This window comes from Lactuca saligna, chromosome 1 (genome assembly GCF_052625555.1).
Source record: "Lactuca saligna cultivar CGN05327 chromosome 1, ASM5262555v1, whole genome shotgun sequence".
Lineage (NCBI taxonomy): Eukaryota > Viridiplantae > Streptophyta > Magnoliopsida > Asterales > Asteraceae > Lactuca > Lactuca saligna.
In genome coordinates this window covers 111,690,846-111,718,838 of record NC_136417.1, presented here as the reverse complement: position 1 = coordinate 111,718,838, position 27,993 = coordinate 111,690,846, and the positions used below count along the sequence as shown (strand labels likewise).

Genomic DNA, 27,993 nt, shown 5'->3' with positions numbered 1-27,993 from the left:
TTTGTATGAAAAAGATTAGGTCAAATTATGTGATAAATATTGATAATATGATTCTCTTATAAGTTTCGAATTTGATCTAAGTAATGTTTTGAAAAATTTTAAAACATGCCCTCAACTTTTGGAATTTAATTTTTTGGATTAAAAGTTTAATTTTGAAATTATTAAATTCCAAACCCTAGAATTTTACAAGTTTAAAATTCACCCTATACTATTATAATATTATAAGAATAATTATTATATATGTATAACTTAAATGCTAGTCTTACCGTTAGTAGGCCTCATTCACGAAGCCGATCTATAAGGGGGCATAAGGTTATGGCCTATAAAATGGCCGTTTAATGGGTGTCCACTCTCACCCACCGCTTCCTTGATTGGTGGAGAGTCGTTAGCCGAACGTTTATGATAAGGCACCCTTTCTTCATTAAAGGTATAATTATTTTTTAAAGTAACTAAATGTTTTTATAAAATTCACAGTCTTAGTTACTTTAGACAAAAGTGAATTTGATGCAATTCCATGAAATTACACTTTGTACCCTTGCTAAGATGTTAGTGGAACGATTGTGGTTAACTGCCACACTAATTAGGCTCTAAGCAAAGATGGAAAAGGGTGACTCCATGTTTGTCATAGATCGATGGAGCGTGTGTGGTTAACCGACATGTCGATTAGGTGACTGTAACATTGGGGGCAGCGTGTACATTTTGCATGGTTATTCACACCCGCTTTGTGAGCCTTGGCATCCCAGTCACAAAATTGAGGGGAATATTGAGCTTTAAACATGGCATTGAGAATTTCAATTAATCTCAAAATATCTAGGAGTTTTCAATACATTTAAAACTTAATTTAAATTTGTTTTTCATGGCGGAAATTAGTGAATGGCCATTCATTTACCTTCAAATTATTTGCTGTTTAGATTACGACATCCCTCTTCTAAATTGTGAATAATGTTGTTGGATCCTAGCCCTAATTTTTCATTTGGGTGTTTAATTGGTGATTTTTTATCTAATCAAATTTTTTCTCTTTTCTTTTTCTAATGTCAAACTTGAAGAACATCTCTTCTGGTTCAAATGCCTCTGGCTCGTTCCCACTCATGAACTTGTGTGGGAGGGTGATCTTCGACGAAAACAATCTGAATGATTGGATCTACAACATAAGGATGGTCACCTGCTACGAGTAAAAAGAATATGTCCTTGACAAAGAACTGAAAGAGGTGGACATGAACAATGCCACTCCTGAAGAGATCACTGCCTTCGAGGCCCATGAACGAGATTCCACGAAAGCCGATTGCATCATGCTAGCGACAATGACTGCTAAACTCCAAAAGTCCTACAAGGACTTCTATCCCTACAAAGTGCATCAGGACTTGGTGGAAAGGTATCACCAAAGTGCGAGGAAGGAAAAGTATGAGATCATCACTTTAGTGATCACAACCAATATGAGAGACGGAGAGTCTATCAGTGCTAATCTTCAGAAGATGCAGAGCTATGTTGACCACCTACTAAAGTTAAATGTTAACTTTGATGAAGAGTTGTCGATTGACATCATTCTTCATTCGCTGCCACCGTGCTTCAACCAGTTTCGCATGACCTACCACATGAATAAAGAGGACGTCACATTGAGCAAGCTGCAAGGTCTATTGAGGACTGCCGAGAGTAATCTCAAGGACAAGTCCATTACACAAACTCTTACTCCCGCTGCTGCCCCGGTCTTGGCAATTGGGCAAGGAAAGGATAAGAAGGGGAAGGCTCCCTTAAAGAGCCACCACAAGGGAAAGTCCCATGATGGCACCTCTTCTAGTGGAATCAAGGCTGGTTTTGCTAAACCCAACTCCAACCCCAAGGATGCAGAGTGTCGTCATTACCACGAAATAAGGCATTGGAAACGAAGCTGCCCTAAGTATCTGTAAGACATCAACGATGGAAAGATCAAGTTGTTATGCGCATGTATTTACACTATTCAATATAATGATTCATCACATGCTAATTCATGGGTACTTGATATAGGATTTGGTTTTCACATTTGTTCTGATTTGCAGGGCCTAAGAAGAAATAGGGATGCGGAGCATGGGAAGATAAACTTGATCATGGGGAACAGAAGAGCGTCGACTGTCACCAAGATTGGAGTTTACTCTTTAATGCTTAGTAATGGATTAGGACTAGAATTGAATAATTGTTGCTATTCAACAGAATTGGAAAAAACATCATTAAATTTAATGGTTTGTATAGACAAGGTTTTAGATCTTAATTTGATAATGAAAAGAGTTTTATTAATGCTTATCTTAATGGTGTTTTCTATTTTGAAGCATTGCCTTGTGATGGAATATATGAAACTGTGATGGTTATAAACAGCTTAGGAAATGATGTGTTGCATATCAAATCTTCCAGTAGTTTGGACAAAGCATGATTGTGGCATTGTCGTCTTGGACATGTCAACAAGAAACGCATAGCCCAACTCCAAAATGATGGAGTGTTGGAGCCATTCGACCTTAGGGACGATGACGTGTGCGAGTCTTGTTTGCTTGGAAAGATGACCAAGTCACCCTTTACTGGTACTTGTGAAAGGGGTGAGGTTCTATTGGAACTCATACACACTGATGTGTGTGGGCCCTTTATATCCACCACAAGGGATGCAAGCCGATTCTATGTGACTTTCACCGATGATTATAGCAGATATAGGTATATTTACTTATTCAAGCAAAAGTCAGAAACCTTTGAAAAGTTCAAAGATTTTAAAGAAGAAGTGAAGAATCAGTTAAGCAGGAAAATCAAGGTGTTTCGATCCGATTGAGGTGGAGAGTACCTAAGTCTTGAATTCCACGACTATCTTAAGGAATGCATAAACATTTCACAATTGACGCCACCTAGGACACTACAGTTGAATGGTGTGGCTGCGAGGCATAATCGAACCTCGTTAGACATGGTTCGTTCCATGATGAGTCGTGCTTCGTTACCTTTCTCATTTTGGGGGTATGCCTTAGAGACTTCCGCCTAAATTCGTGTCTTAGTCCCTACAAGGAAGGTTTCCAAAACACCTCACAAGATGTGGACTGTCACACCCCCGAACCAAACGGCAGAAACGTCTGAGGGCTCTTGTGACTTAAATTGAATACCATCACAATGAATAGACATGAAGCATAACATAAATCATCAGCATGCATTAAAATAATACAACCGATATTGTTTACATCCAATACATGGTTTTAGTCATTACAACTTCATAAACAAAATTGTCTGATAGATATCATAAGCAAACAACCTAACATTACTTGGTACTTATTCTTCGGTTTACCTGCCACCTGAGAATACAAGTCATTTTTGAAAAATGTCAACATATGGAATGTTGGTGAGTTCATAAGCAATGTTTTGATAAAATGATTTAGTGTAGTCTGTAAAACCAAGAAAATACGATATTTTCTGAAAAGATTATTGTGAAAAAAAAATGTGTGAAGATCCGTAAATATATGCTCGTTGATTTTTCAAAACATGTTTAATTGTTGAACTTTTGTATAGATCGCGCAAGTGAATATGTTGAACTTCCCAGGAAAACCCGATGTTTTCCCAATACATAAAATACAACGATTTCTCTATTGTTATACTGTTACGTTGAATGATTTTTGATTACCCGGGGTGGCGTTGGATTAAATAGGGTTTGTGAGTTGTTATAATCATGCATAAAAAAAATGACTAGTTTATAACTACAGATTACGAACGATCCTTAAAGGCGTCGGCCGTTACTACTCACTTAATCTACCCACCATGATTACTCTTGTGTTAACGCCCTACATCTGTTCACTTTGATTTCTCACAAGCCCAATAACCGAGGACAAAGTGGAGTATGAAGTCCTGTTATTTCCGTGAGTTATTTAAGGCTATCAAGAATGCAAAAGACACGTTGGCCCAACTCGCATTTGACTTCTCGACCTTACTAGCAGTACTAATGGGCCAATAGGGCCCAATAGCACATTAGAGCCAGCGAAAGTCCTTTTACATGAAATCGGGTCATAGGAGGCCCAATAACACATAAGCATATTCCCTTTGGGCCCAAAGATCATGTTAATGGGATAGCAAGGCCCAACAAGCATGATTTGAAACTTTCAAGCCCAAAGTTTGTAAGCTCATCATAGTTATCGTGTGTTTAACGAATGGTGTACGGTCCGAATAACGGATTCTACCAGAGATCAAAAGCAAATAAAACAACACAAAGCAATAATAAACACAGAGAAATAACAAACCAAGCTTGCACACGTTTTATAACAATAAACATCTGGTACAACTTGACATGAGCCGTGAACTCTAAAGGCATCAACAACTATAAACGCCTGACTAGCCCACTATTTATACACCTCATGACTGAGAAGAGTTTATGGCCGTAAGGTGTTTATGGCCGTAAACTCTTTACAACCGTAAACTAGTCAAAAAAAATATATTACCAACACACCCCTATCATTATATTGTAAGGCCTTGACCAAACCACTAAATTAAGCCGTTCAATCTCCCCTTGGTTTGAACTAGCCCGAACTTAACCCTTGGTAACCACCATGACATCCGCCTGCCCCATCACCCCATTCCACATTCTTTTGTTGAGAATCTCCGCAACTATCGTTGTGTACGCCTTCACACCATCTTCAAAAATATCTTCTGCAACTAATATTTGAAAATTGCTAAGATGATGAATATCCCATTTCCAAAACCGCAACAAATCTCTTCGATCGTAGAGTCTAATGCACCCATTCTTGAGCTTGATGACTGCACCAGAAGTGATCTCGTCAAAGACCCAAGACTCCATCGAACCGAGAGATCCGTCTTGATAGGTCTGAAGCACTGGGAATTGTTTGACCTGCTTGGTTGCATGCTACATCACCACCTGCAAAGGCTTATCAGTTGTGTGATCGATAATATCTAGATGTTCAAATATTAAGAACTCAGCAACTGACATTGAAGGAAACCCACTTTTAACTTGATCCTCAAGAAAATGCTTGAACTGGGTCAATTACAGATTGTTTTAAGATTTGAAAAGGGAGCTCGGGACTGAAATCGTGACTAAACTGAAATCAACCCTAGTGAATGAACTGAAATCGTGACTATCTCTGTATAGTTCAGAGTTGCCACTCTTTCGCAACACTATCCACATCTTGAGGGGATCATGAAATCCCCAAGAAGCAATTCCTGACCGATCACCAAAAGTATCTCTGAAACGAACCATTTCAAGATCATTCATGGTAATTAAGGGTTCATCCCAAGAGGCATTTTGATTAGGGTTCCTCTTAAAAAGTATTTTCCCTTTCTTCACCGCTTCCTCCTAAGCTTTACGAATGGTTGCTGACACATGGGGGCCTGAGGAGGCTTATTATAAGCATGACTAAAACTCCAGGTGATTGACCAGTAGGAAAATCAACTGGAAAGGGTTGGACATGAAGATTAATCTTGTGTTCTTCAGCGGATGTCTGGTATTTGTCTCCAAAGTCTTCCTCAAGCTTCTTTTTCAATGCAAAATAACTTGAAGTCAGCAGATTGAAGTGATCTTGTAGGCCAGAAATCTGTTTGGACTTCAGTTCTTTATCATGCATAAGATCGGCTACTTGCACACCAAGATTTGAATTATCAGACTGAAGTTCAGACACTTGAATGATGTGCTTTGCATTTTCAGCTCGAAGCTATGACACTTGGATGTCTAGCTCAATATTCTTTTGACTCAGAATTAATATTTCTTTTTGGAGTCCAGAAAGAGTTAGGTTATGTCCTCTAGAACCACCACCTCCTATAGAAACACCCTTTCCTCGAGGATTAGGCGTTAAAAGTTGCTCCTCAGCCATTTGTAGAGCTAATCTCTCAGAAGCATCATCACGATTAAATCTAGGAGTAGTAAAACTAGGTGGAATAGAGGGACAACCAACATCAAAAGCAGCACTCGAACCCGTTGCAAACATCTTTATTGTGGTGAGACTGGTATTAGCAGTAGTAGTAGGTGGTGTTGGGAGGCCGCTAACAAGACTTGCTGTTAGCTCAGTTTGCCTCAAATCTCTTCTCAGTCTTTTTGATGGGTGTTGGTCAGATTGTGTTGTGAAAACACTCATAAATGGCTCTATGGTAGGAGAAACAGATACAGGAGGGGAACATCCCATAACCCTCTCCATTGGAATTGAAACATTTTCCATTTGACCTGAATTAGGGGTCGTAGTCTCAAAAACATCATTTGCCTCCCTTGTCTCAGTTGTCGGAGGAACAACATCATCAACATTGTTGAAAATCGTGTCAAGATTCTCATGTGACACCACGTTAGCACTACTTTCCAAAGAAGCAGCAATATCATAGTGATCAAAACAGGTGAGGTCAAGGTCACTAAAAGAATCATTCTTATCTCCCCTAATATTCTCTCTAAAATCGACATTCATTCCGAAATCATCATCTTGAGTACGATCAAACACCTTGTCATGTTCCACAGCCACTTGAGCATCAGGAGTGGGGGTATCTTCTTTTTCAGTGCTTTCATCCTCAGAAATATCAATAACAAGATTGTTTGCAGATGACTTTTCAGTAGATGTTGGCTCAGAAGAACCATAGGATTCTGTTGGTTCATCCAGCTCAGTGAACTTCCAAAATTTCTCAAGAGGGTACAATCCTTCAAACACAACTTTTCCTCTCCGATCACTACTAGAAAAACAGCCTTTTACGACGCGCAATGCGTGTCGTAAAACGATCAGACGACACGCAAATGCGTGTCAAGGAAGGCCCTGTCATAACAATAGACGACACGCTTTTACGCATCGTCTATTTACGACGCACAATTATGACACACAATGCGTATCAAGGAAGGCCCTGTCATATACAAAGACGACATGCATTTGTGTTTCTTAACCTTACGACATGCATGTTTATGACACACAATGCGTATCAAAGAAGCCCCTGTCATAAATGAAGATGACACACATTTACATGTCATAAACTTCAGTAACCACATTTGATATGCATTTACGACGCGTCTTTACGATACTCATTTAGGCATAATACAAAAATATGTAAACAAATATATACCAAAACAATCAATTTCATCCAATAACATCAACTCAAAAAATTGTAATACATTGATAATAAAGGGATCTTATTGTACACTGTTATTAAGAGGTTTTCCCTAACTATATAATCTAATACTACATTGCTATAAAGGGGCACCTTCTTGTTTCAGTAACTCGTCATTAAGTTGTCTGAAGAAGCTCTAAAACCCTTTATGTATCCAACCAATCATATTGTCTCTTAGCTTCAATAACAATCCTAACTCTTGATCAAGAACAACACAAAAATCCTACACAACAATCATGTTAATTATACAATATCAATATCAACTAATTAATAATACACAATTGTAAATATTACCAAAATATGAGATCGTCATATACAAGCAACTTATAAAGTTATAATAAGCACCGATTAAATAAGAGGAAAGTGAAGATTATTTAGCAATGAGCTAATTTTAGTTTATCAAAAACAAAAAGTCCTTCAGATGCTTCTTCAGCTAGAACCTGATTCAGATACAACAAGTGTGGTCAATATGTTGACTTTATGGGCATAAAATATTGATTAAAAGTAATAAAAAACTTACCATGGGTAATTTTGAAGGAGAAAAGTTCCCCGTTTTCTACTCCCTACATAAAAACTAAATTGGTAAAATATCTAATGTGACATAAACCCTTAAATCAAAATACATGGCTGAAAAAAAAAATCCACCTGAAGGATGAGAAGGTATGAGAGCATATGAAAGATAATGAGTAGAGTCACTCTAGATTACCACCTGAACTGCTCGAAATTATTTGTAATATATTTTAGTTAAAAATCAACAAAGACTACCGAAAACCTACCAAAAATAACTTTTAATCATCATAAAATGTGAAACATCAACATTGTTTATATGTGGAATTAAAGAACATTGGAACGCACCTCCAAGCTTTTGAGCTTCCTTGATTACATTCAAAGCAAGTGTTGTCTTGCCTGATCCCTCAACAATTCTTCCTGTAATGTACAGTTTGGTTGTTATTATTCTAAGGTTCACAGTTTGGTTGTTATTATTCAAAGGAATCAAATCATAATAAAATGAAGTTCAAAAATAAAAATTAAGTAATTCAAAATTTTTATATCAGAGTATAGATTCACTAAAGTATTTTGGTTTTTTATCATATATGATGCAGGGTGATTTGTCTTTTATTATATAGAAATAAGGGTATTTTGGTCTTTCATAAAAAAAATGAATGGAATTGAATTTCATCCACCCTTCACTAGGAATATATGGTAAAATCCTTCAAACATTAGATTTCAAGAATTTCATCTATTTAATTAAATTGTCTTTTAAAAATAAAAAAATGAATGGAATTGAGTTCCTTCAACTCATCAAGTTTCAACCGTTTTAAAGCAAGATACAGTGCCCTCTCTTCATACTCTTTCATACTTCACAATTTCCAAAAAATAAAAGTTAAATCAGAATATTTCACTTCCATCCCTTGAGGTTTAAAAAAGTAGTCAATACCAAACTCGTTAATCATTATTATTACTTGACTAACCTGTTAACGATCATATCCTCACCAACTCTAGTGGCTAAGCAGAGTGAACCAGCAACTCTATAGGCCTTTTGATTAATTAGTTTTTATTCATCTTTTTGCATCATACTTTATTCATCCATTAAGAAAAATGAAAAAATTGCCCTTCGACCAAAAATGTTAAAAGACCAGACCTGGAAGGCTTCCATTTGAAATCATTGTTCTTCAAGGCGAGAGAGAATTCGTTAGAGACAACAAGTCTCTTGGAAGCTTCTGGTTGGATGGAATTCCTCGTGCTCCACGTGGGGTCCCACAAATTGAAGTCAAATTTGACATTGATGCAAATGGTATTTTGTCTGTCACTATCATTGAAAAGGGTACAAGAAATAAGCAATATATCACCATTACTGGTGCTAGCACACTCTTGATGATGAGGTATTTAATATTATTGTAAATTGTAATGTAGGCTCTGTTTCTTTTTCACTTATATTTGTTTTCTTGGCTAAATATATTATATAATTTGATGAAATAGGTAAGAAGAATGGTGAATGAAGTTGAGAAGTTTGAGAAAGAAGACAAGGAAAAAAGAGAAGCCATAGACACAAAGAACCAAGCTGATTCAGTGGTTTACCAGACAGAGAAACAGCTAAAAGAATTGGGAGTGAAGGTTCTTGCTACAGTGAAAGAGAAGGTGGAGGAGAAGCTTGGGTTGCTGAAGGAGGCCATATCGGGTGGGTCAACACAGACCATAATAGATGCCGTGGCTGCCCTAAATTAAGATCGAAGACTGTTGAATCTTATACCTGAATTACAGTGGGTGGGTCCGCTGTTAACTCAAGACAACTCTTTATGGAACTAGAAATCTAACACGATCATAAATGTACCACAAAAGGAAAACTTGATATGTGCTCTAGATGTCTACAAAAAATATGATAAATTTTCAAGAAACAGGCAAGAAAGAAAAAAGGAAGAGAGAAAACCCCAGTTTTGTGAAGAATGCCAGTAGGATCGGTTATTGCTATCCAACCAAAGCACCAACCTGGGACAATCCATCGTTTTGATAAAGTCCCAAGCGTCACCACTAGGCTATATCTCCAAATACTCCCATACGGATGAATGGGTTTTATCCAAAAAACTTGATAGGCATAGACTTCGTCTGATTTCACTAAAATCCCAAGTTGTCTTGCTTTATTTTTGTCAAAGGGTAGCCCCTGCAACCACTAGAAACTTGATAAGGCTACTTCCGTTTTCTAAAATTATACAAAAATACTAATTAGAAGTAGAGTTAAAACTATACATTGAATTCACATATTATACAAATCAACACAAAATTTTGGGACAAGATTGGTGAAAAGACACTAATGAAGATCAACAGATCACTAAGCTGACTGTATGCAGCTTCAAGTTCAACTAGTGGTCTACTTCAGCCAGTGGTCTACTTCATCCCAAGCAGAACCTGAATACCTCAGTCCTTTTGTTTAGCAAATAAGAATACAAAATAGTGTTTGGCATGATGGAATCGAGGATGGAATGGAATCCTTAATTCCATTCTAGTGAAAGAATATATCACTCCAGAATTACCTCATCAGCTGCGTTAAAACACCAGTGGTCTAGTTCAGCCAATCCCGCTCTCACATACTCACCATTGCTAAACGAATAGCACTCACGTCCCAAAATAGACTGCATTTTATAAAAAAAATAAAAAAAGCCCGAAGGCCTAGAATCATAAATTCACATCAAAAAAGAATACACTCTACAAAAACTAAATATATACCTGTTACATAGCTGAACATTCACAAACGAGAATATTGGTGAGAAAACTTTAGGCACCAAAACCGGTGGAACCTAAAAGCATTTCACAAAAAAGGTTAGAAATAGAAAAACAAAAACAAAAATCACACTAACATTATTTGTTTTTAGAACATTCAAGAAACTTCCAAGACTCTTCATAATTCCTTGCCAATGAGCAATCAGTGTCTGTTGAGCTGAACTAGAAACCGTACACGATGATCCTTTCGCTAGGCTGGCTCTCGAAATTGTCGGTGACTTCAGTGTGAATTGTGAAATGACCATTTAGTCCACTGCTAATTACTTAACATGAATAGATTAAGTAAAAATGTTAAAGTCGTTAGCTACCTGAATACACATCCTGAGTAACAGGGATATTTCTTTTTTCAAATTATCTCAAAATGTTCCATATATCTTTTCAACATATGTTGTTAACCGTTGCTTAAAAAGAAAAGTTGGATACTTGACTTCCACTTTGGTATAACCACCTTCAACTCCACTACTCAAATCACCATCCAAAAACGAAGGAAGTTCGATTCCTTGAGGGGTCCCACAGAAACTCTAACCAGAAAATCAAATTTTAATTTTAGTATATGTATTATATATATGTTGAATCAAATTCCAAAATAGTTAACCATTACAGAAGTCACCCTCCCAAAAAGAGCAGCTGATGATCGAGAACTTTGTGGGGCCATTCTAGATGCTGACCCACTTGGTTTCAATGTTCGATGAACATCGAATTTGCACAACACATGAAAAACAAAAATTTAATCAAGATAATATGGTCTAAAACAACACAATAATCAATAGATGCTTGCGGTCGTAATTTATTTACAGTTAAATTGCATTTACGGCCTTAGAACGGAGTTTATGGCCCAAGCTTACGGCCGTAAGCTCCGTCAGACCTTTTTCTTCGATTTTAGCTCAAATTACACGGTGAAACACGCAATAAAATATATATTTATGATCTAGAACTCATTACCTACGAGATTGTTGAATCAGATTTGCGAAATTTGACGAATTTTTTTTTTGAAGGGAGAGAGAGTGACGAGAGTGTTTGTTACCGGAATCTCATGAATGAGGAGATTCTGGCAGTAAACCCCTATATTTACCTTTCTTTACCATTTACCTAATAACTACCCAATATTTAGCAAATTCCAGCACAATTAAATTTAAATAAAACTTTCTGAGGATTAGTTTAACTAAGGAAAAAATTAAAAATAATAATAAATAACGAAAAACTTAATTTTGTACAAAAATAAAAGTAAAATTAAAATTAAAAAAAATAAAACAACTTAAAAAAATTTAATTGCTAAAAATAAAATTAAAAAATTAAAATTAATTAAAATTAAAAATAAATAATTTAACTTCAACTAAAATAAAATCACAAAAAATTAACTATTGTAACTAAATTTGTGATTCAGGGATCAAAGTTTTTGGACAGTCTTATTCTACATGTCGGTGCCCTTATCTTCACATCTTCGTCTGATCGATCACTAGTATTGTAGTCCACTTAAACACGAAAAATTTGTGACAGTTTTTGGACAATTTTACCAATGACATGATTCACGCATATATCTAATTATAACTTTTATTATCATGATTGGTCCTAAATCTTAAATAAATTTACCTTATGACCATTTAAGTGACTACAACCAGAGATATTGTTGTCCAGCTAAATCGAGCAGCGAGATCTACAAACAATCTGTATGTGTTCCATTTTAAGTGTACTAGAACGTGTTTCCCACTTCCTGGGATGCCCCAGTCATCAAGAACTTCTAGAGTACTCCTTACACCGGGTGAGCAGACAATCATTTAGAGAGAAGATAGATTCAGAATTCTATAACTTATTATTTTAAAGGGATTGAGAAGTAGAAGGTTGCATATACTCTGTGTACCAGGTCGGATTGGAAGTCACACAAAGGAGACATCATATCGCTAACAGATAATAAGAATTTCATATATATATATATATATATATATATATATATATATATATATATATATATATATATATATATATATATATATAACTTGCAGAGAGATAGAGTTGCATATGTTACAGTCCAGGTCTGATCTCCCAATCACGCAGAGGAGGCAACATATGACTAACAGACAGAAAGAAAAAAAACAATTTTCTACAGACCTAATTTATCCGAATTACCAGTCGCCCCATCCAACCGGGATTAAGGACAGAATCCGTACATCGAGGAAAAATGAATCCACAGTTCTAAATACGAGTTATTTAATGTGACCGGTAGATTCTCATGTATGTCTCCCTGCTCAACCTATCCGAGCGTCGTGAAATCAGGTTAAACGGATCTAACTAGGTCAAAGTTTGTCAAGTCCTTAAATTCATTAACTTCAACTTTCCCTAATCAAGCCCATTTAAAATCTTTCGTGTCTACCAGCGTATCGAGCACAGAGCGGAGACGATTCAACTTAGGTACATTACGTCGATACAAATTGCCCGTTATCACTTGCTAATTTCATTTCCCATCACAACACCTACAAACGAAACTGTCAGCAATAATTTTTTTTGTTTATGTTTTCTGGTTATTTATTGTTTTTGGATTTCTATTTTTATTTTCTATTGTTTTTGGATTTTTGATTATTTCTCCTGCTAAATTTGTGCATCGGTGAGAACAAAAAGTAAAATAAAAGAAAACAAAATGCGCAAATTTAATTTATCCTAAGGAAACAAGAAACAAAAGGAAATTAAAAATAAAATGAAAAATGAAAAATAAAATTAAAAAAATAAAATTGAAAATTGAGTTGAGGAAAAAAATAAAAATAAAAAAAAGTTAATCCTCAAAACATATCATTTTCAGAAATCCTACAAGCACATCGAAGCGAGCTTTGATAAATGGTTTTGTGAATAGGTCCGCCACATTATTATCAGTGTGGACCTGTTCCAGCCGGATTAGCGATTGTTCAGAACAGTCTCTGATAAATTGAATTTTAATGTCGATGTGCTTGGGTTTTTGGCAATTTGAATGGCAGCTTCGTTATCACAATAAATGTGGGTTTCAAAATAATTCAAACCGTAGTCCAACAGCTGATGTTGGATCCAGATAACTTGAGAGCAGCAAGGTGATGAAGCAACATATTCCACCTCTGTTGTGGAAGTTGAGACAGTGTGTTGCTTCTTGCATTGCCACGAAAGTAGTCTGTCACCTAGGTACTGACATCCTCCTGAGGTTGATTTCCTGTCAAGCTCACAGTATCCATAATTACTGTCAGTAAAAGCATAAAGATCAAATTCAGAATTCTTCGGATACCAAAGACCCAATTTTGGGCTCCCTTTGATATACCGAAAAATTCTTTTGACAACAATAAGATGTGAAAGTTTAGGATTAACCTGATAGCGTGCGCATTGACAAAATGCAAACATGATGTCAGGTCGGCTTGCAGTAAGATACATCAGCGATCCGGTCATCGATTGATAGTGAGTCTGATCTACGGATTGACCTTCAGGATCTGGAGTCAGAAGAGGTCGTTCAACCATCGATGTAGAAGCAAATTTAGCATCGTGAAACTCGAACTTCTGAAGAATATCCTCCATCTATTTGGCTTGATGTAGCAGGATTCCGGTTGAATTCTGTTTAACCTGAAGCCTCAATGATCTCATTTCGAACCGTTTCTTCATTACACCTTCGAATTCTTTGCAAAGCTGCGGACTGGTTGACCCAAAGACAATGTCGTCGACATAGATTTCTACGAGTATCTGGTCCTTTTCGAAGTGCTTGATAAACAAGGTCTGATCGATAGTGCCATGAGAGTAACCATGTTCGAGCAAGTGCTTTGTTAGGGTTGCATACCACGCTCTAGGAGCTTGATGTAACCCATACAATGCCTTATCCAACTTATAGACATGATTTGGAAACTTCGAATCAACAAACCCAGGGGGTTGATAAATGTAGATTTCTTCCTTCACCTTGCCATACAAGAAGGCGGTCTTGACGTCCATATGGAAAACGGTAAAGTTTATGTAAGAAGCATATGCTAGGAAGATACGAATAGCCTCCAGGCGAGCTACTGGAGCATAAACTTCAGTATAATCAAGACCGTCCACTTTTCGAAACCCACAAACCACCAATCGAGCTTTATTTCGCACAATAACCCTTGAATCATCATGCTTATTGCGATAAACCCATCGTGTGTCAAGAGACTTCTTGCCCTTTGGCAACTCAACTAACTTCTAAACACCAAGTGTTTCAAATTGGTGCAATTCTTCATGCATTGCATCTACCCATCTAGGTTCATTTAGAGCCATTTCAAAATTCTTGGGCTCTATTTGAGAAATAAATCAAGAATAAAGACAAGCATTAACGTCCCCACTCCGACTTCTTGTTTTAACACCATCACCTAACTGACCAATGACGTTATCGATCGGATGATCGCGTTGAATCCTTGAAGGTATTTCTTGGCTGATGTCATTGAAAGACACAGTAAGAGTGTGAATATTGATACCTCCTTCATTTGTTGGTTGAGCCGCTCCAGACGGATTTGCTACAAACTCATCTGAGATAAGTTCAGGAAAGAGTAGTTCCATAAAAGTTGAAGAGACAGCGGAAGCATCAATAGAGAATAACTCTTTCTTTATTGACATATGAGGTGTAGTTTCAGCATCTGGAGAATCAGTTTGGACTGAAGATTGAGGACTATCATGTTGCATAGACGACTCCCCTTGAGGTGTAGCAGAGGACTCCCCCTTAGATGTTGCAGAAGACTACCCCTCAGGTGTAGCGGCGGACACCCCCTAAGGTGTAGCAAAGGACCTTCCCTTATGTAAACAAGAGGACTCCCCCTCAAGTGTTGCAGAGGACCCCCCATCATCTGTAGCAGAGGACCCTCCCTTATGTGAACCAGAGGATTCCCCCTCAAGTGTAACTTTGGACTTCCCCTTCGATGAAGAAGAGGATGTAGATAGAGGCTTGTACATAACTTCTCCATCTTCGTCTTCAGAAATACCCTTCCAATAAGAAACAGGTCTAGATACATCACTTGAAGACACATTTAAGGATTTAAAAAGGGATGTGTAATCAAATAACCAATTCGGACCCACTCTAGCGTCTGTCTCATTTTCTTCCAACCAACGCACGTCATAAGATTCCACAATCTGTATTGTTTTCTTATTGTAGAATCTATAGGCAGTACGAGCAGCATACCCTACAAAATAGCAGTCATCGGCCTTGGAATTAAACTTTGGGTTGGTATCTAAGTGAAGAAGGGTGCAAGGACAGCCAAATACACAGAAATGACTGGCTGATGGCTTGTGACCATAGAAAATTTTGTACGGGGTTTTCGTCTATGCTTTGTTGATTAACACTAAAATATGAACATAACAGGCAGTGTTTATCGCCTCAGCCTAAAAGAAAACTGGTAGTTTTGAATCACATAGCATCGTTCTTGCGGCATCTTTTAACGTTTTGTTCCTTCTTTCAGCAACACCATTTTTTTGGGGTGTATTAGCATAAATGAATTGATGTAGGATATCCTTTTCTGCGCAAAAATGATCGAGAACAGAATTCATAAACTCTATTCTGTTGTCAGTACGAAGCGCCTTCACCCGATTGTTATTTTGGTTCTCAACTAATACAATGAACTTCTTGATCAAATCAACAACTCCAGCTTTGTTGGATAGACAGAAGACCCATGTAAACCGAGAGAAATCATCAATCACAACCAGACAGTAAGAACTTCTGTTGATGCTGAGAACATTTACTTGACCAAACAAATCCATATGTAGCAATTGAAGCACCTGCCTAATTGAGTTGACTTGTTTTGGCAGGTGTGGCTTTCTATGATGCTTTCCTTGAGCACATGACACATATTTTTCAAACGTGATGAATTCCTTGACAGGCAATCCACAGACCATATCATTCTTCGCAAGACGATTTAGATTCTTGGCGTTATCGTGACCTTATCTTCTGTGCCACAGCATTGCAGTTTGTTCGGAGATCTTGGAGAAAAGACACATAACTTGTTCTGGAAGATTGCTATTCATATCAATGATATAGGCATTCCCATCCATTTTAGATTTTACGAGAATCCACTCTTCTGGGATAACAAAGCCTGGCTTGAGAATCATGCATTCCTTGTCGGTGAAATGCGTACATTAGCCCTTGTCACAGATCTGAGAAACATTTAACATTCTATGCTTCAACTCGGGAGCAAAATTAACATTTTCGAAACATAAAACCCGGTTTGAGACAGTTCCTCTTTTAGTGATTTTACCATCTTCTCCACCCGAAAAAGAGATATATCCCCCATTAAATAATTGAATGTTGTGCAGTTGGTCAATATCTCCCGTCATATGCCGAGAACAGCCACTGTCGACGAAGCAGGGTCTGACAACATTTCCCCACAACTGTCCCTGCAAAATGTGCGGGTTTAATTAGATTTGGGAACCCAGATCATTACCTTCCTGGGTGATCCGGATACCTTTCTAGATTTATAACATTCGGATTTCTCAGAGGATATGAATGATAAATTGGGAGTAAGTTTGGGCAGCCATTGATAATTAGGTTTTCTAAAAGTCCCAGTTGATTTAGAAATTGAATGTTTATTAGTCTGCTGAAAGCCTATGAGTTTTCTACCAGATTTGGTTAAAGATCCACTATGGCTTCTTGACGAATCTGACCTTGGCTTGGCTGTGCTCGGTTTTGGCAAACTACCTAGGACTTGATGATGAAAAACCTTTTTATGTTTTTGAAAAACAGCCCGTTTTCTACTATGTTGATTTGCCCAATCATCATTTCGAGAACGATTTCTAGAGGACTTTCTATTTAAAGACCTTCATCTGAATTCATTCTCTCCTCTTGGAAGATTAAAATGTACAAAAATACGATTTTGACAATTTCTAGCGATATGACCACCAGTACCACAATTAAAACAAATATGTTTGTTATTGTTATAACTTGTACTACATTGATCAGATTTGCTTTCCCTATGAACACCCTTACTTCTCTCACAAGAACAAGAAACATTATTAGGTTGTGAGGTAGGTGAGGGTGTGTTAGATGGGGAGGATTGTGAGACTAGTGGTGTTTCGACATTTTCATCACAAACATTAAAATTGCCAACCACACTATTCAAAACTGTATAAATCATTCGAAATCATTCAAAACAGTATCAGGAGAAGTAAACACAGTATCAGGAGAAACAAAAACAGTATCAGGAGAATCAAAAACATCACAAAAACCATTGTCACTTTAAACATTTGAAAAAACATTGTCTTTATTTCAAACTAAAACTTCAAGTTTGCACTCAATTTTATTTTCAGAAACAGATCCTTCAACTTCGTGCTTTGACTGATTCAAGGATTGATATGCAGGAGAAGTAGAAATGTTAGTATCTTCAACATTAATAAATCCTCCCGAAACAAAACCATAAGATTTGCCATAAACCAGAAATGATTCATTTGCAATCTCTTATTTGGACAAAGGCTTCTGCATATATGAATGATTAAATGGAGGAGGCACATGATTATACCCTAGACCTTTTGATTGATTTTTCTTAAATTTCATGATGTGGTCTATCATATTTGCAACTACCTCACTTGAATGATCATATTTTCGAACATCAACCTTGGCGGTTTCAAATTTTCCATTTAAAGATTCAATTTCAGCCACTAATTCAGCGTTCTATTTCACTACATAATCATAATTCTCACATTTATTGATGTAGTCTTCCTGAAGTCTCCTAAAGTCCTTAATTTTTTATTCCAATTGATCTTTAAGTGTTTTTTGACCTTTTCTAAGTTGGTACCCTTCATATCTAAGGTCTTATACTTCCCTTTTTAATTTTTCATTAAGTTCATGAAGAATCTTAAGGCTTTCTAGTTCACTTCCTAATGCCTCAATTTTGTCGTGCAGAGTTTTAATATAATCAATACAAGATTGAGAGCATGAGGGTAGACGTACCTTGGTTGAATTAGGTTCATGAGAAGAGGATACCATCAATGCAAACTGTAGCTTCATCACATCATCCTCAGCTGCTACAATCTTTGCCGGAGCATCATCCCTGACCTGTGCCAGGTGAGCATTTTCAGGTCCAGATAAGTTCAGGGCCTGTATCTGATCCTCCCAATCAAACAATTGTGCAACTATAGCCTTCTCATTGTTTGTCTAAGCACGACTTCGATTGTTCCTAACTGCAACTATTGTCATGTTGTTGTTTAATCTTCTGTCTTTGTATGCGCAATCACGAGCAAAATGCCATGGCTCGTGGCAATTGAAACATCGCAGCTTTCCCTTGCTGAATCCAACCTTCTTATCAGCACTCATCCCCCAGTTGTTTTTCCCAATCCTTTTGGCAAATTGTTTTGCCCTAAAGACTGCCATGGCAATTTGCCATGTAATACCCATCTCCTCAACATCTTCAGGATGAATCTGATCAAGATCGACAAACGACAGTTGAGGTGGAAGCTCCCCAGCTACAAGTTCATTGTAACAATTGACAAGCCCTGATGCAAAAACGAGATTTTCATCACCCTCCTTTCCTCTTGAAGAAGAAGCCACATTTAAGGATGAGGCAGTTTGAGTAGCCACAAACAATTGGTTCGTTGAATAGGCAATGACTGATGTAGAGGAAGCTGATGGATGGGAGAGTGTCTGAATCTGAGCTTGTGGAGTATTAAATGATAAACCTGTAGAAGAAAAAGAGAAGGAGGAAAGAGCATTATTAGTCGAGAGGCCAAGATTCGCAGTTGAGTATGAGTTCACATGATTGCTTACCCGTTGCTTGTCATCAATATCACATGCTTTGATGACTGCCATCACTTCAGCGCGAGAGAGGCGGCTGAGATCCTTAGTCTTCTTAATGACCGCTACATTCATGTCCCAAGATTTTGGGAGAGCATTCAGTAGCTTCTTTTTTATCTCTGACTTTGTGTAGAAGATCCCTGCCGCAGTCATTTCTGTATTAAGAGTTGTGAACCGCTGCAACTGAGATTCAAGAGTCTCTCCAGGTACATAATTGAACATATTGAATCGTTGTCACATCATGTCTTGGCGACTCTCTTGCATGTCTTCTTTCCCTTCATACACCTCAATTAGGGCTTCCCACAAAGCTTTAGCAAACCTACACTCTCTGGACCCTTGAGCAATATTTGGTGACAAGGCCATGGCCAAAATGGCCAAAGCCTTCTCCTGCTCTTCCATAGTCTCAAAGTCTTCATCGGTGTAGTTTTCTATCTTCTTATCAACCACTTGCCCCATAACTGTAGTGGTTATTATGATCGGATCCTTGATGATGAATTTCCATATCTTGAAATATTTCATCTTTATGTACTTTTCTATTCTGTACTTCCACTCGGGAAACCCATCAGCAGACATTAACCTTGGAATTCGCGTGGTGGTACCCATGACAGCATCAAGCTCTTGAAAATGGTTTTGACTTTAAGTTTCCATTTTTGAGAATTAATTAAAATTAATTAAGATTCAAGTTAAAATAATATCCGATTTACTGTCACAAAGTGATGTACTGCAATAAAAATGTAGTTCACTGCTAAAAACAAGTTTGTTGTCAAAAAGAGTTTGCGGCCGTAAACTTTAAATTATCGATTAAGATTTTCGGTTCAAAAATTCAATAGTTTAATTTTGATTCACGGTCCAATGTTTTTACGATTGACGAACACGGTCTTCGATTCAAGTTTACTGTAAAATAAATCAGTTCACGGTCCAAGAACTTTCACGGGATTGCGGCCGTATATTGAGCTTACGGCCGTAAGCTTGGGCCGTAAACCAAAATTATTTCAGTTTCTTGATGAAACGAAAAAACCTTTTGCAGAAGAAACACGAACTTGCACCAAAATCGATTGTAGAATGCCTTTGACATCGGTTTTGCTCTGATACCAATTGTAAGGTCCGAATAACGGATCCTACCAGAGATCAAAAGCAAATACAACCACACAAAGCAATAATAAACATAGAGATATAACAAAGCAAACTTGCACACGTTTTATAGCAATAACCGTATGGTACAACTTGACAGGAGCCGTGAACTTTAAAGGCATCAACAACTATAAACGTCTGACTAGCCCACTATTTATAAACCTGCTGACCGAGAAGAGTTTACGGCCGTAAGGTGTTTACGGCCGTAAACTCTTTACAACCGTAAACTAGTCAACAAAAATATATTACCAACACACCCTATCATTATATTGTAAAGTCTAGACCAAACCACTAAATTAAGCCTTTCAAATGGCTTTGGTTTGACGATTATTTTTTGTTATTGATTCGAAACCGAATCAATTCGTTTTGTAACGATATTTGTTATTGGGAGTGTAATTGTTTTCCGTTTCGTCGGTAGCCGTGGATCTTGTATTTTGTATTAATGAATTTAATTTGTTTGAAAATGGAATTTGACCTTTTCACCACCTTTCATTCATAAAATAATGCTTTTGGTCCTCTCATATAAAACAATTTTATTTTTAGTCCTTAAAACCCTTTTCTTGACACTTTTGTATTATTTATTTGATGAAAACATAATTTTAACCCAAAACTTATTTTGTTGACAGCTTCAGGTCCTCCAAAGTAGTGTCTCACGGTTAGGAACTCATTTTTCACAACTTTTACAGTTTTGACATAAAATCCAAAAAGATTACATTTTTGGTCCCTTTTGATAGTGAAAAACATTTTTGACCCATAAAATGATTTTGTCATACTAATTACCCCCTGTTTTATAGAAAATTTCACTTCAGCACCTAAAATTTATCATTTTTCGCATTTTGGGGCTTATTAGACCGAAAAGCCCAAAATTAGCCCATTAAGCTAAAAATTTGCATTTTAGGTCCTTTGAAATTTCTGATATTTAGGAAAATATTAATACAAACTGTTTTGACCCTTTTAACCTTCAAGAAACCGTGACTTGTTGATTTGTTCCCCAAATTTTGTATTTTTGTCAATTTAAGCCCAAACATGGGTTTTATGTTAGAATATGATCATCATGACCTTATAAGCTATTATTCTTGATTTTTTTTTAGTGTAATATAGCTTAGTTTATGTTTTTTTCCTTTCTCATGTCATAGATCTTGGGTTTACACTCTTTTTGGCAACATATTCATCACAAAACACATGAATTCACACACATACATGCATCAAATCACACATATCATATATATATACACATAGATCTACACATTTTCTTGTATTCTCCCCCCATAAAACTCATAAAAACCAAAAAGAAAGGGGTATGAAGCTCACCTTGAGTGTGGTTTTGGTTTTTGAAGGAAAAGATGAAGAAGAATTCGATCCTAGCAACCTTTCTTGGTGGATCTCGAACTTAGATGTTTCTAAGGTGAAAGATCACAAGTTTTGTATGAGATAAGGAAGATTGTTGGTAAAATGAAGAAGATATGTTATGAATCAAAAAGATAACTTACCAAATATGTGAACTACTTGATGAAAACCTCTTGAATCACTATCAAAATTCGAGATTTTTGGATGAAGAAGAAGAGACGTGTCTTAAGTGATTTAGAGATAATTTTTGTAAGGTGTGTGTGTTTCTTTGTGTCTTCGGCCGAGAGCAAAAGAGAGAGGAGAGGAGACAGTGATATTGCATGGAATTATGAGAAGTGCATGGATGATTGAAGTGTAATTCTTAGTTATCCCACAAACAAAAATAATGTGGCACACAAAAAGTCAACCCTTCCTTTCTTTTGGGCTTAGGCCAAGAATGGAGGGGGAAAAGGAAAGAATTTGGGCCTTAAATTCTCAACCCCAAATTATAGATAATTTAGATAACTTTTGGCCCAAAGTAGATCGAGAAATGATTTTTATGACCTATTAGGGCTAAATTAGGTTAGTAATGGCTCAATAAGGTCCATTTAAGTATTTAATTTCATTCTAGGCCCAATATGGCCCAAAATGTTAAAATAAATGAAAGTGGGTCCAATTAGAGCCCATTTAAGAGTTCTAAGCCCAAGATAGTCAAAATTGGAATCTTATAGGTCCATTGGGCCCAATAAGGAAATCCTAGTCCAGAATGGACTTAAAGCGGGATTTCTAGGGTTTCCAATTATTTGTTGACTATTTGCGGTGCTTGTATGAAGTGTTTTGTGACAGCCCGTAATTTCCATTCTGAACAAAGCATTCCAAGCCAATAGAAGTAGAGCAGTTACAGTGAAAACTCAGATTTCGAGTATAATTTTGGCAGTTTCCAGGATTTTACACCTAAGGAAATATTAGGAGAGTGGATCCAACACTATTATTCCAATACTCTAGGACATTAGAGTTCACTCCGAGAATAGAAATATTTTCTGCCAAAAATCTCAGGACTATAAATAGAATTCTGAACCAAATTGGTTCATTAGTTGAATTCCAAATAGAGATAAGCCAAATTTTCTCTCACGGATCTTCAGATTTTTATCCCAAATTTGTGAGTAACTCTTTCTAGTAGTGTTACAAAGCTTTAAATGTGTTCATAATATAGATTACATATGTAACATCCGGATTTTACCAGGTATAATGTAAGTTTAATTGTGTTATATTGTGAGAGGGACTCGGCGAGTCGGGGCTCAGACTCGCCGAGTAGGGACGCGGGATTAATCGAGGGTGCGCACTTGGACTCGGCGAGTCCAGGGTATGGACTCGGCGAGTCTGCGCTGGGTTATGAAACCCTAAATCTCTGGGTTTGTGGCCTATTTAAGGGGCCTTAAGGCCGTCATTTGCGCTCACCCAACCCCCAGAGAGTGTCCCTAGAGTTCTTGAGCGTTTTGTGAAGGAAAGAGAGCCAATCTTGATCTTGTGTGTGTTACTTAGCAAGAAGAAGGAGGCCCTAGGCAAGAGGAAGCAAAGGAGGTTGCTATTTCGTGGATTTGGAGCTTGGATCATCACTCTAGAGGTATTATTTTCGGACCATTTTCTGTTTGGTGAAACTTGATGCAAGTTAGGGCTTAATATGATCATTTATAGAGTGATTTGGTGTCCCTTTGGTTCCCTCTTTGAGTTGAGACCATGGATCTGGATCCATAGAGGTCCAGAGGGCCTCACTCATCAAGCTTTATGGGTGGAAATGGAGTCCTTGGCCTTGTGTTGAAGTAGTTGAGTCAAAAACATCATTTGTGAGCATGTAGAGGTTATTTATGCATCAAGGTTGTGACTTTACGTGCTAAATAAGCATGGGGGGACTGGATCTATGGATTAGTGGACTGGATCTGGCCTTTAGAGCAAGATTGAGTCAGTGCATGGCTCTGACTCGCCGAGTCCGAAGAACAGACTCGGCGAGTAGCTTGAATGCTGCACGACCACTCAGCGAGTGGCCTCGCCGAGTTGGGATGAGTGAACTCAGTGGGTCAAGGGGGAGTCAGGATGGACAGGTGGACCTAGTCAAACCGGACTCGCCGAGTTGTTCTTGAGACTCGGCGAGTTGAGTCGTGGTGGCCCCACAACTCGTGCCAGGTGGAGCTCGTCGAGTTGGGAGGAGATGCTCGACGTGTCAAGAGAGGATTCCAGGGAAATTGGTGAATGCGCTCAGACTCGCCGAGTCGCTATAGTGCACTCGCCGAGTCCGGTCAAGTTGACCGTTGACCAGCGTTGACCTAGATTGTCCTGTTATGGTACGGTCAACTCTAGTTGGGAAAGTGTTAATTAGAGATATATTGTGTTATAGGGGGACTTCAGCTCGGCAGATCGAGTGTTTAGCGATTTCAGGGTTACGGTTTACCGAGACACACGAGGTGAGTCTTCTCACTATACTTTACCTTGAGTAGGTAACCAGAGTTATGTGATAGAGTATTTGTATGCTATGTGTGTTATGTGTTGTACTGCATTACTTTTATTTGTTTGACGCTGTGCATGTTTACAGAGCTAGAACCGGAAGGTTCACAGAGTTAGAACCTGAGGGTTCACAGAGCTTGGGTGCACGGACCCACAGAGTTATAGCCTCGAGTGGCTAATATGTGTTATATGTAGTATTTTGGGAAACTCACTAAGCCTTGTGCTTACAGTGTTGATGTTATTTGTTTCAGGTACTAGTGACGACCGTGGGAAGGCGCCGGCTTGATCCGTACACACACGTTTGGAACTTGACATTTTGGATCTTGGGATTTTGGTACTATTTTGTTGAACAATTAAAAGGGGTGTTTCTATGAATATTGATGGAATTATGCTTTATAAAAATCGAAAAATTTGTTTGAAAAACTTAGTGTTACAAATTGGTATCAGAGCTTTGGTTTGAGGGATTCGGGTACACCTTCGGGGGTATTTGAACTCAAACTGAGGAAATAAAGAGATATTTTCAAAATAAAAACCAAAATTTTCTAAGAGTAAAGGGTTTTCCAGGAAGAAACGTGTGTACGATCAGTCAGCGCCCGAACGGTGAATTCCCAAAATATCTTTTGTTATGTAATAACTATTATTGTGATGTGTGTGCATGCTAGAGTAGGCTAGGTATTGCTGATAGGGTTAGAGTGGCCTGTTTTGTGATGCCTTAGCATAGGGAATCGTGAGCTGCTATGAGACGCTGAGAGTAATTAGGTAGCAGCTAGGGTTTTGTGTGAGATCTGTTCAGAGAGATTTAAGTAAAATAGAGTACTTGGGGACTGGGATCCGAAGAGGACAATTTGGGGTGTGTACCGAGACGGTGCAGACAGTAGTATTGGGCCCGTACTACTAAAAGCACCGGAGCGGTACATAGTTCAAATAAGAATCTGGGGATGCCAAGAATCAAGGAGGGGTGGATTGTTGAATGTAAGAGTGTTCGAGTGAATTCTAATTATCGCATGTTGTATTTCAGAGGTTGATCATGGTGAGGACACGACACATGCCGGAGGATGCCGGATCTAGTGATGAGGACATTCGACAGATCATTCATGAGGAGGTGGCTGCGGTCATCAGAGCCGAGATACCAGAGATGTTCGGGTCCATTAAGACTGCTTTGATTGAGACGTTTGACGAGCGCTATGCCGCTCTTTCTGAGGCTGCGGTTGCAGCAGCTACCGCAGCGATTGCTGCGGCAAGACCCCAGGGAGGTGATGTGATGTTGTTCAGGGAGTTCAGCAACACCAAGCCACCAGAGTTTGATGGTACGCAGGACCCGGTGGCAGCTATGAGGTGGATATCTGATATGGAGGGATGCTTCTTCACTTGCTCGTCCCCTGAGCATTTGAAGGTTCGGTTTGCGCTGAACCAGCTTCGCTTGGGAGCGAAGGACTGGTGGAAGTTTGTGACTGCACATTTCACACCGACTGAGCTTTCGGCAGTGACCTGGGAGAGGTTCACTTCCATGTTCCGAGATGAGTATGTTCCTCAGGTGGAGAGGGAACGTCTGGCACAGGAGTTTCTGACCCTCAAGCAGGGTACCGAGTCAGTTACAGCGATTACGAGGATGTTTCAGGAGAGGGCGATGTTTTGCCCTGAGCACGTGTCCACCGAGCAGGCACGTATGAGCCGTTATCTGAGCATTTTGAGGCGGGATATTCGGGAGTTCGCTGCGAACTCCTCATACCGGACATTTGCCGAGCTTCAGGCAAACGCTCGGAAGAGGGAGATTGAGCTTGAGACTCAGGCCAGGGAGGAGGCGGAGTCTATGGGGAGGGATCGGCGGCCGGCACAGTCCCAGCCGGCAGCCAAGCGGGCCAAGCCCGCTGATCCCAGACCCGGGAGCCAGAAGGGCCGCACTTGTGGGAAGTGCGGCAAGGGTCACGATGGCGCTTGTCGGGCAGGGTCTTGCTACAAATGTGGCAAGGAGGGGCATATGGCTAAGGACTGCCCCAAGGGATTTGCAGTGTGCTTCCACTGCAACCAGACTGGACACCGGAAGGCGGAGTGTCCGCTGCTGCGCGGAGCATCTCAGGGGTCTGCTCCCGCCACCATCAGATCTACTGCTGCAGAGAGTCGGCCCGTGAAGGCCGAGGCACCGAGGGCTCGAGGGAGAGCCTTCCAGCTGACTGCGGAAGAGGTCCGCGCCGCACCCGACGTTGTGGCTGGTATGTTTCCTTTTCATTATTGTTTATGGTGTTGAGATATTATGCTTATATCATGCTATGCTTAGGTACCTTCCTTGTGAATTCTGTACCTGCTTTAGTGTTATTTGACTCGGGCGCGAGTCGATCTTTTGTGTCCTTGGCATTTAGTCAGCGTATCAGCGTTAGTCGTGGAGTATTGAGTCGGCCCCTGCGGGTTTCCATAGCCGCCGACAGAGTGATTTGTGCCACAGAGGTCTTCCGAGGATGTGTATTGGAGATATTCGGGGTCAAGTTTCCGATCGACCTGATTCCGATTGCGATGGGTGATGTCTGTGTTATAGTGGGCATGGATTGGTTGAGCCGATTCGGTGCGGTTATTGATTGCGAGCAACAGCTGGTGACTATACGAGATCCTAGTGGGGGAGTTCTTTCAGTGTACGGCGAGGGTACACGTTCTGGATCAGCCTTTTGTTCGGCTGCAAGGGCGAGGCAGTGTTTACAGCAGGGCTGTAAGGGTTATGTAGCGTATGTGATGGATACGCGAGTGATCTCCGAGAGACCGAGCTCTGTGGAGGAAGTTCCGGTGGTGCGGGAGTTTCCAGATGTATTTCCCGAAGAGTTACCAGGTGTGCCTCCCGTGAGGCAAGTGGAGTTTGGCATCGATTTGGTTCCAGGGGCCGCGCCTATTGCTAAGGTGCCGTATCGCCTTGCGCCTCCGGAGATGCAGGAGTTATCCTCGCAACTTCAGGAGTTGCTGGGGATGGGGATTATTCGGCCGAGTAGCTCGCCGTGGGGAGCACCCATCTTGTTTGTGAAGAAGAAGGATGGCTCGCATCACATGTGTATTGATTACCGGGAATTGAATAAGCTGACGGTCAAGAACCGTTACCCGCTACCGAGGATCGACGATTTATTCGATCAGCTACAGGGAGCATCTTGGTTCTCCAAGATTGATTTGAGGTCGGGCTATCATCAGGTGAGAGTGCAGGACAAGGACGTCCAGAAGACAGCATTCAGGACGCGTTATGGGCATTATGAGTTTGTGGTGATGCCTTTTGGGCTCACTAATGCCCCGGCTGTGTTCATGGACCTCATGAACAGGGTATGTCGGCCGATGTTGGATCGGTCGGTGATTGTTTTCATTGATGATATTCTGGTATATTCGAGATCTAGTGAGCAGCACGAGGAGCATTTGAGGGAGGTGCTTGGGGTTTTGAGAGCGGAGAAACTTTACGCAAAGTTCTCCAAGTGCGATTTCTGGTTACGGGAGGTCCAGTTCCTGGGACATCTCGTTAACCAGAAGGGGATATTGGTCGATCCGGCCAAGGTTGATGCAGTGATGAGGTGGGAGGTGCCGAGGTCATCTTCTGAGATACAGAGTTTTCTCGGGTTGGCAGGGTATTATCGGAGATTTATTAAGGATTTCTCCAAGATTGCGGTTCCACTAACCAGATTGACCCGGAAGGGTGTGGCATTTGCATGGGGTCCCGAGCAGCAGACCTCCTTTGAGACGCTTCGCCAGAGGTTGTGTGAAGCTCCAATATTAGCCCTTCCGGAAGGTATGGAAGGTTTTGTGGTATTCTGCGATGCATCGATCCTAGGATTGGGAGCGGTATTGATGCAGAAGGGTCATGTGATAGCTTATGCATCGAGGCAGTTGAAGCCTCACGAGACGAGGTACCCCACACATGATTTGGAGTTGGGGGCAGTGGTGTTTGCCCTCAAGATCTGGCGGCACTACTTGTATGGAGTTCGTTGTACGATTTACAC

The 27,993-nt window shown here is 39.3% G+C and overlaps 1 protein-coding gene and 1 pseudogene across 1 annotated transcript; one reads left to right on the top strand and one right to left on the bottom strand.

Annotated features, from left to right (window-relative positions):
• The first annotated feature begins 7,595 nt into the window (after positions 1-7,595).
• Positions 7,596-9,300, top strand: LOC145010539 (stromal 70 kDa heat shock-related protein, chloroplastic-like). The gene is made up of 3 exons (XM_078969067.1): positions 7,596-7,625; positions 8,710-8,957; positions 9,060-9,300. The coding sequence occupies exons 1-3, from the start codon at positions 7,596-7,598 to the stop codon at positions 9,298-9,300; spliced, it is 519 nt and encodes a 172-aa protein (XP_078825193.1).
• A 77-nt stretch (positions 9,301-9,377) lies between these two features.
• Positions 9,378-13,875, bottom strand: LOC145010535 (myosin-11-like; annotated as a pseudogene).
• Positions 13,876-27,993: the final 14,118 nt, after the last annotated feature.

Bases quoted from the DNA above. Each gene is read 5' to 3' on its own strand.
- LOC145010539 (XM_078969067.1), top strand. From the start codon at position 7,596: ATGGGTAATTTTGAAGGAGAAAAGTTCCCC. The intron at 7,626-8,709 runs GTTTTCTACTCC...AAATGTTAAAAG, and splicing joins TTGAAGGAGAAAAGTTCCCC to ACCAGACCTGGAAGGCTTCC. The intron at 8,958-9,059 runs GTATTTAATATT...GAAATAGGTAAG, and splicing joins AGCACACTCTTGATGATGAG to AAGAATGGTGAATGAAGTTG.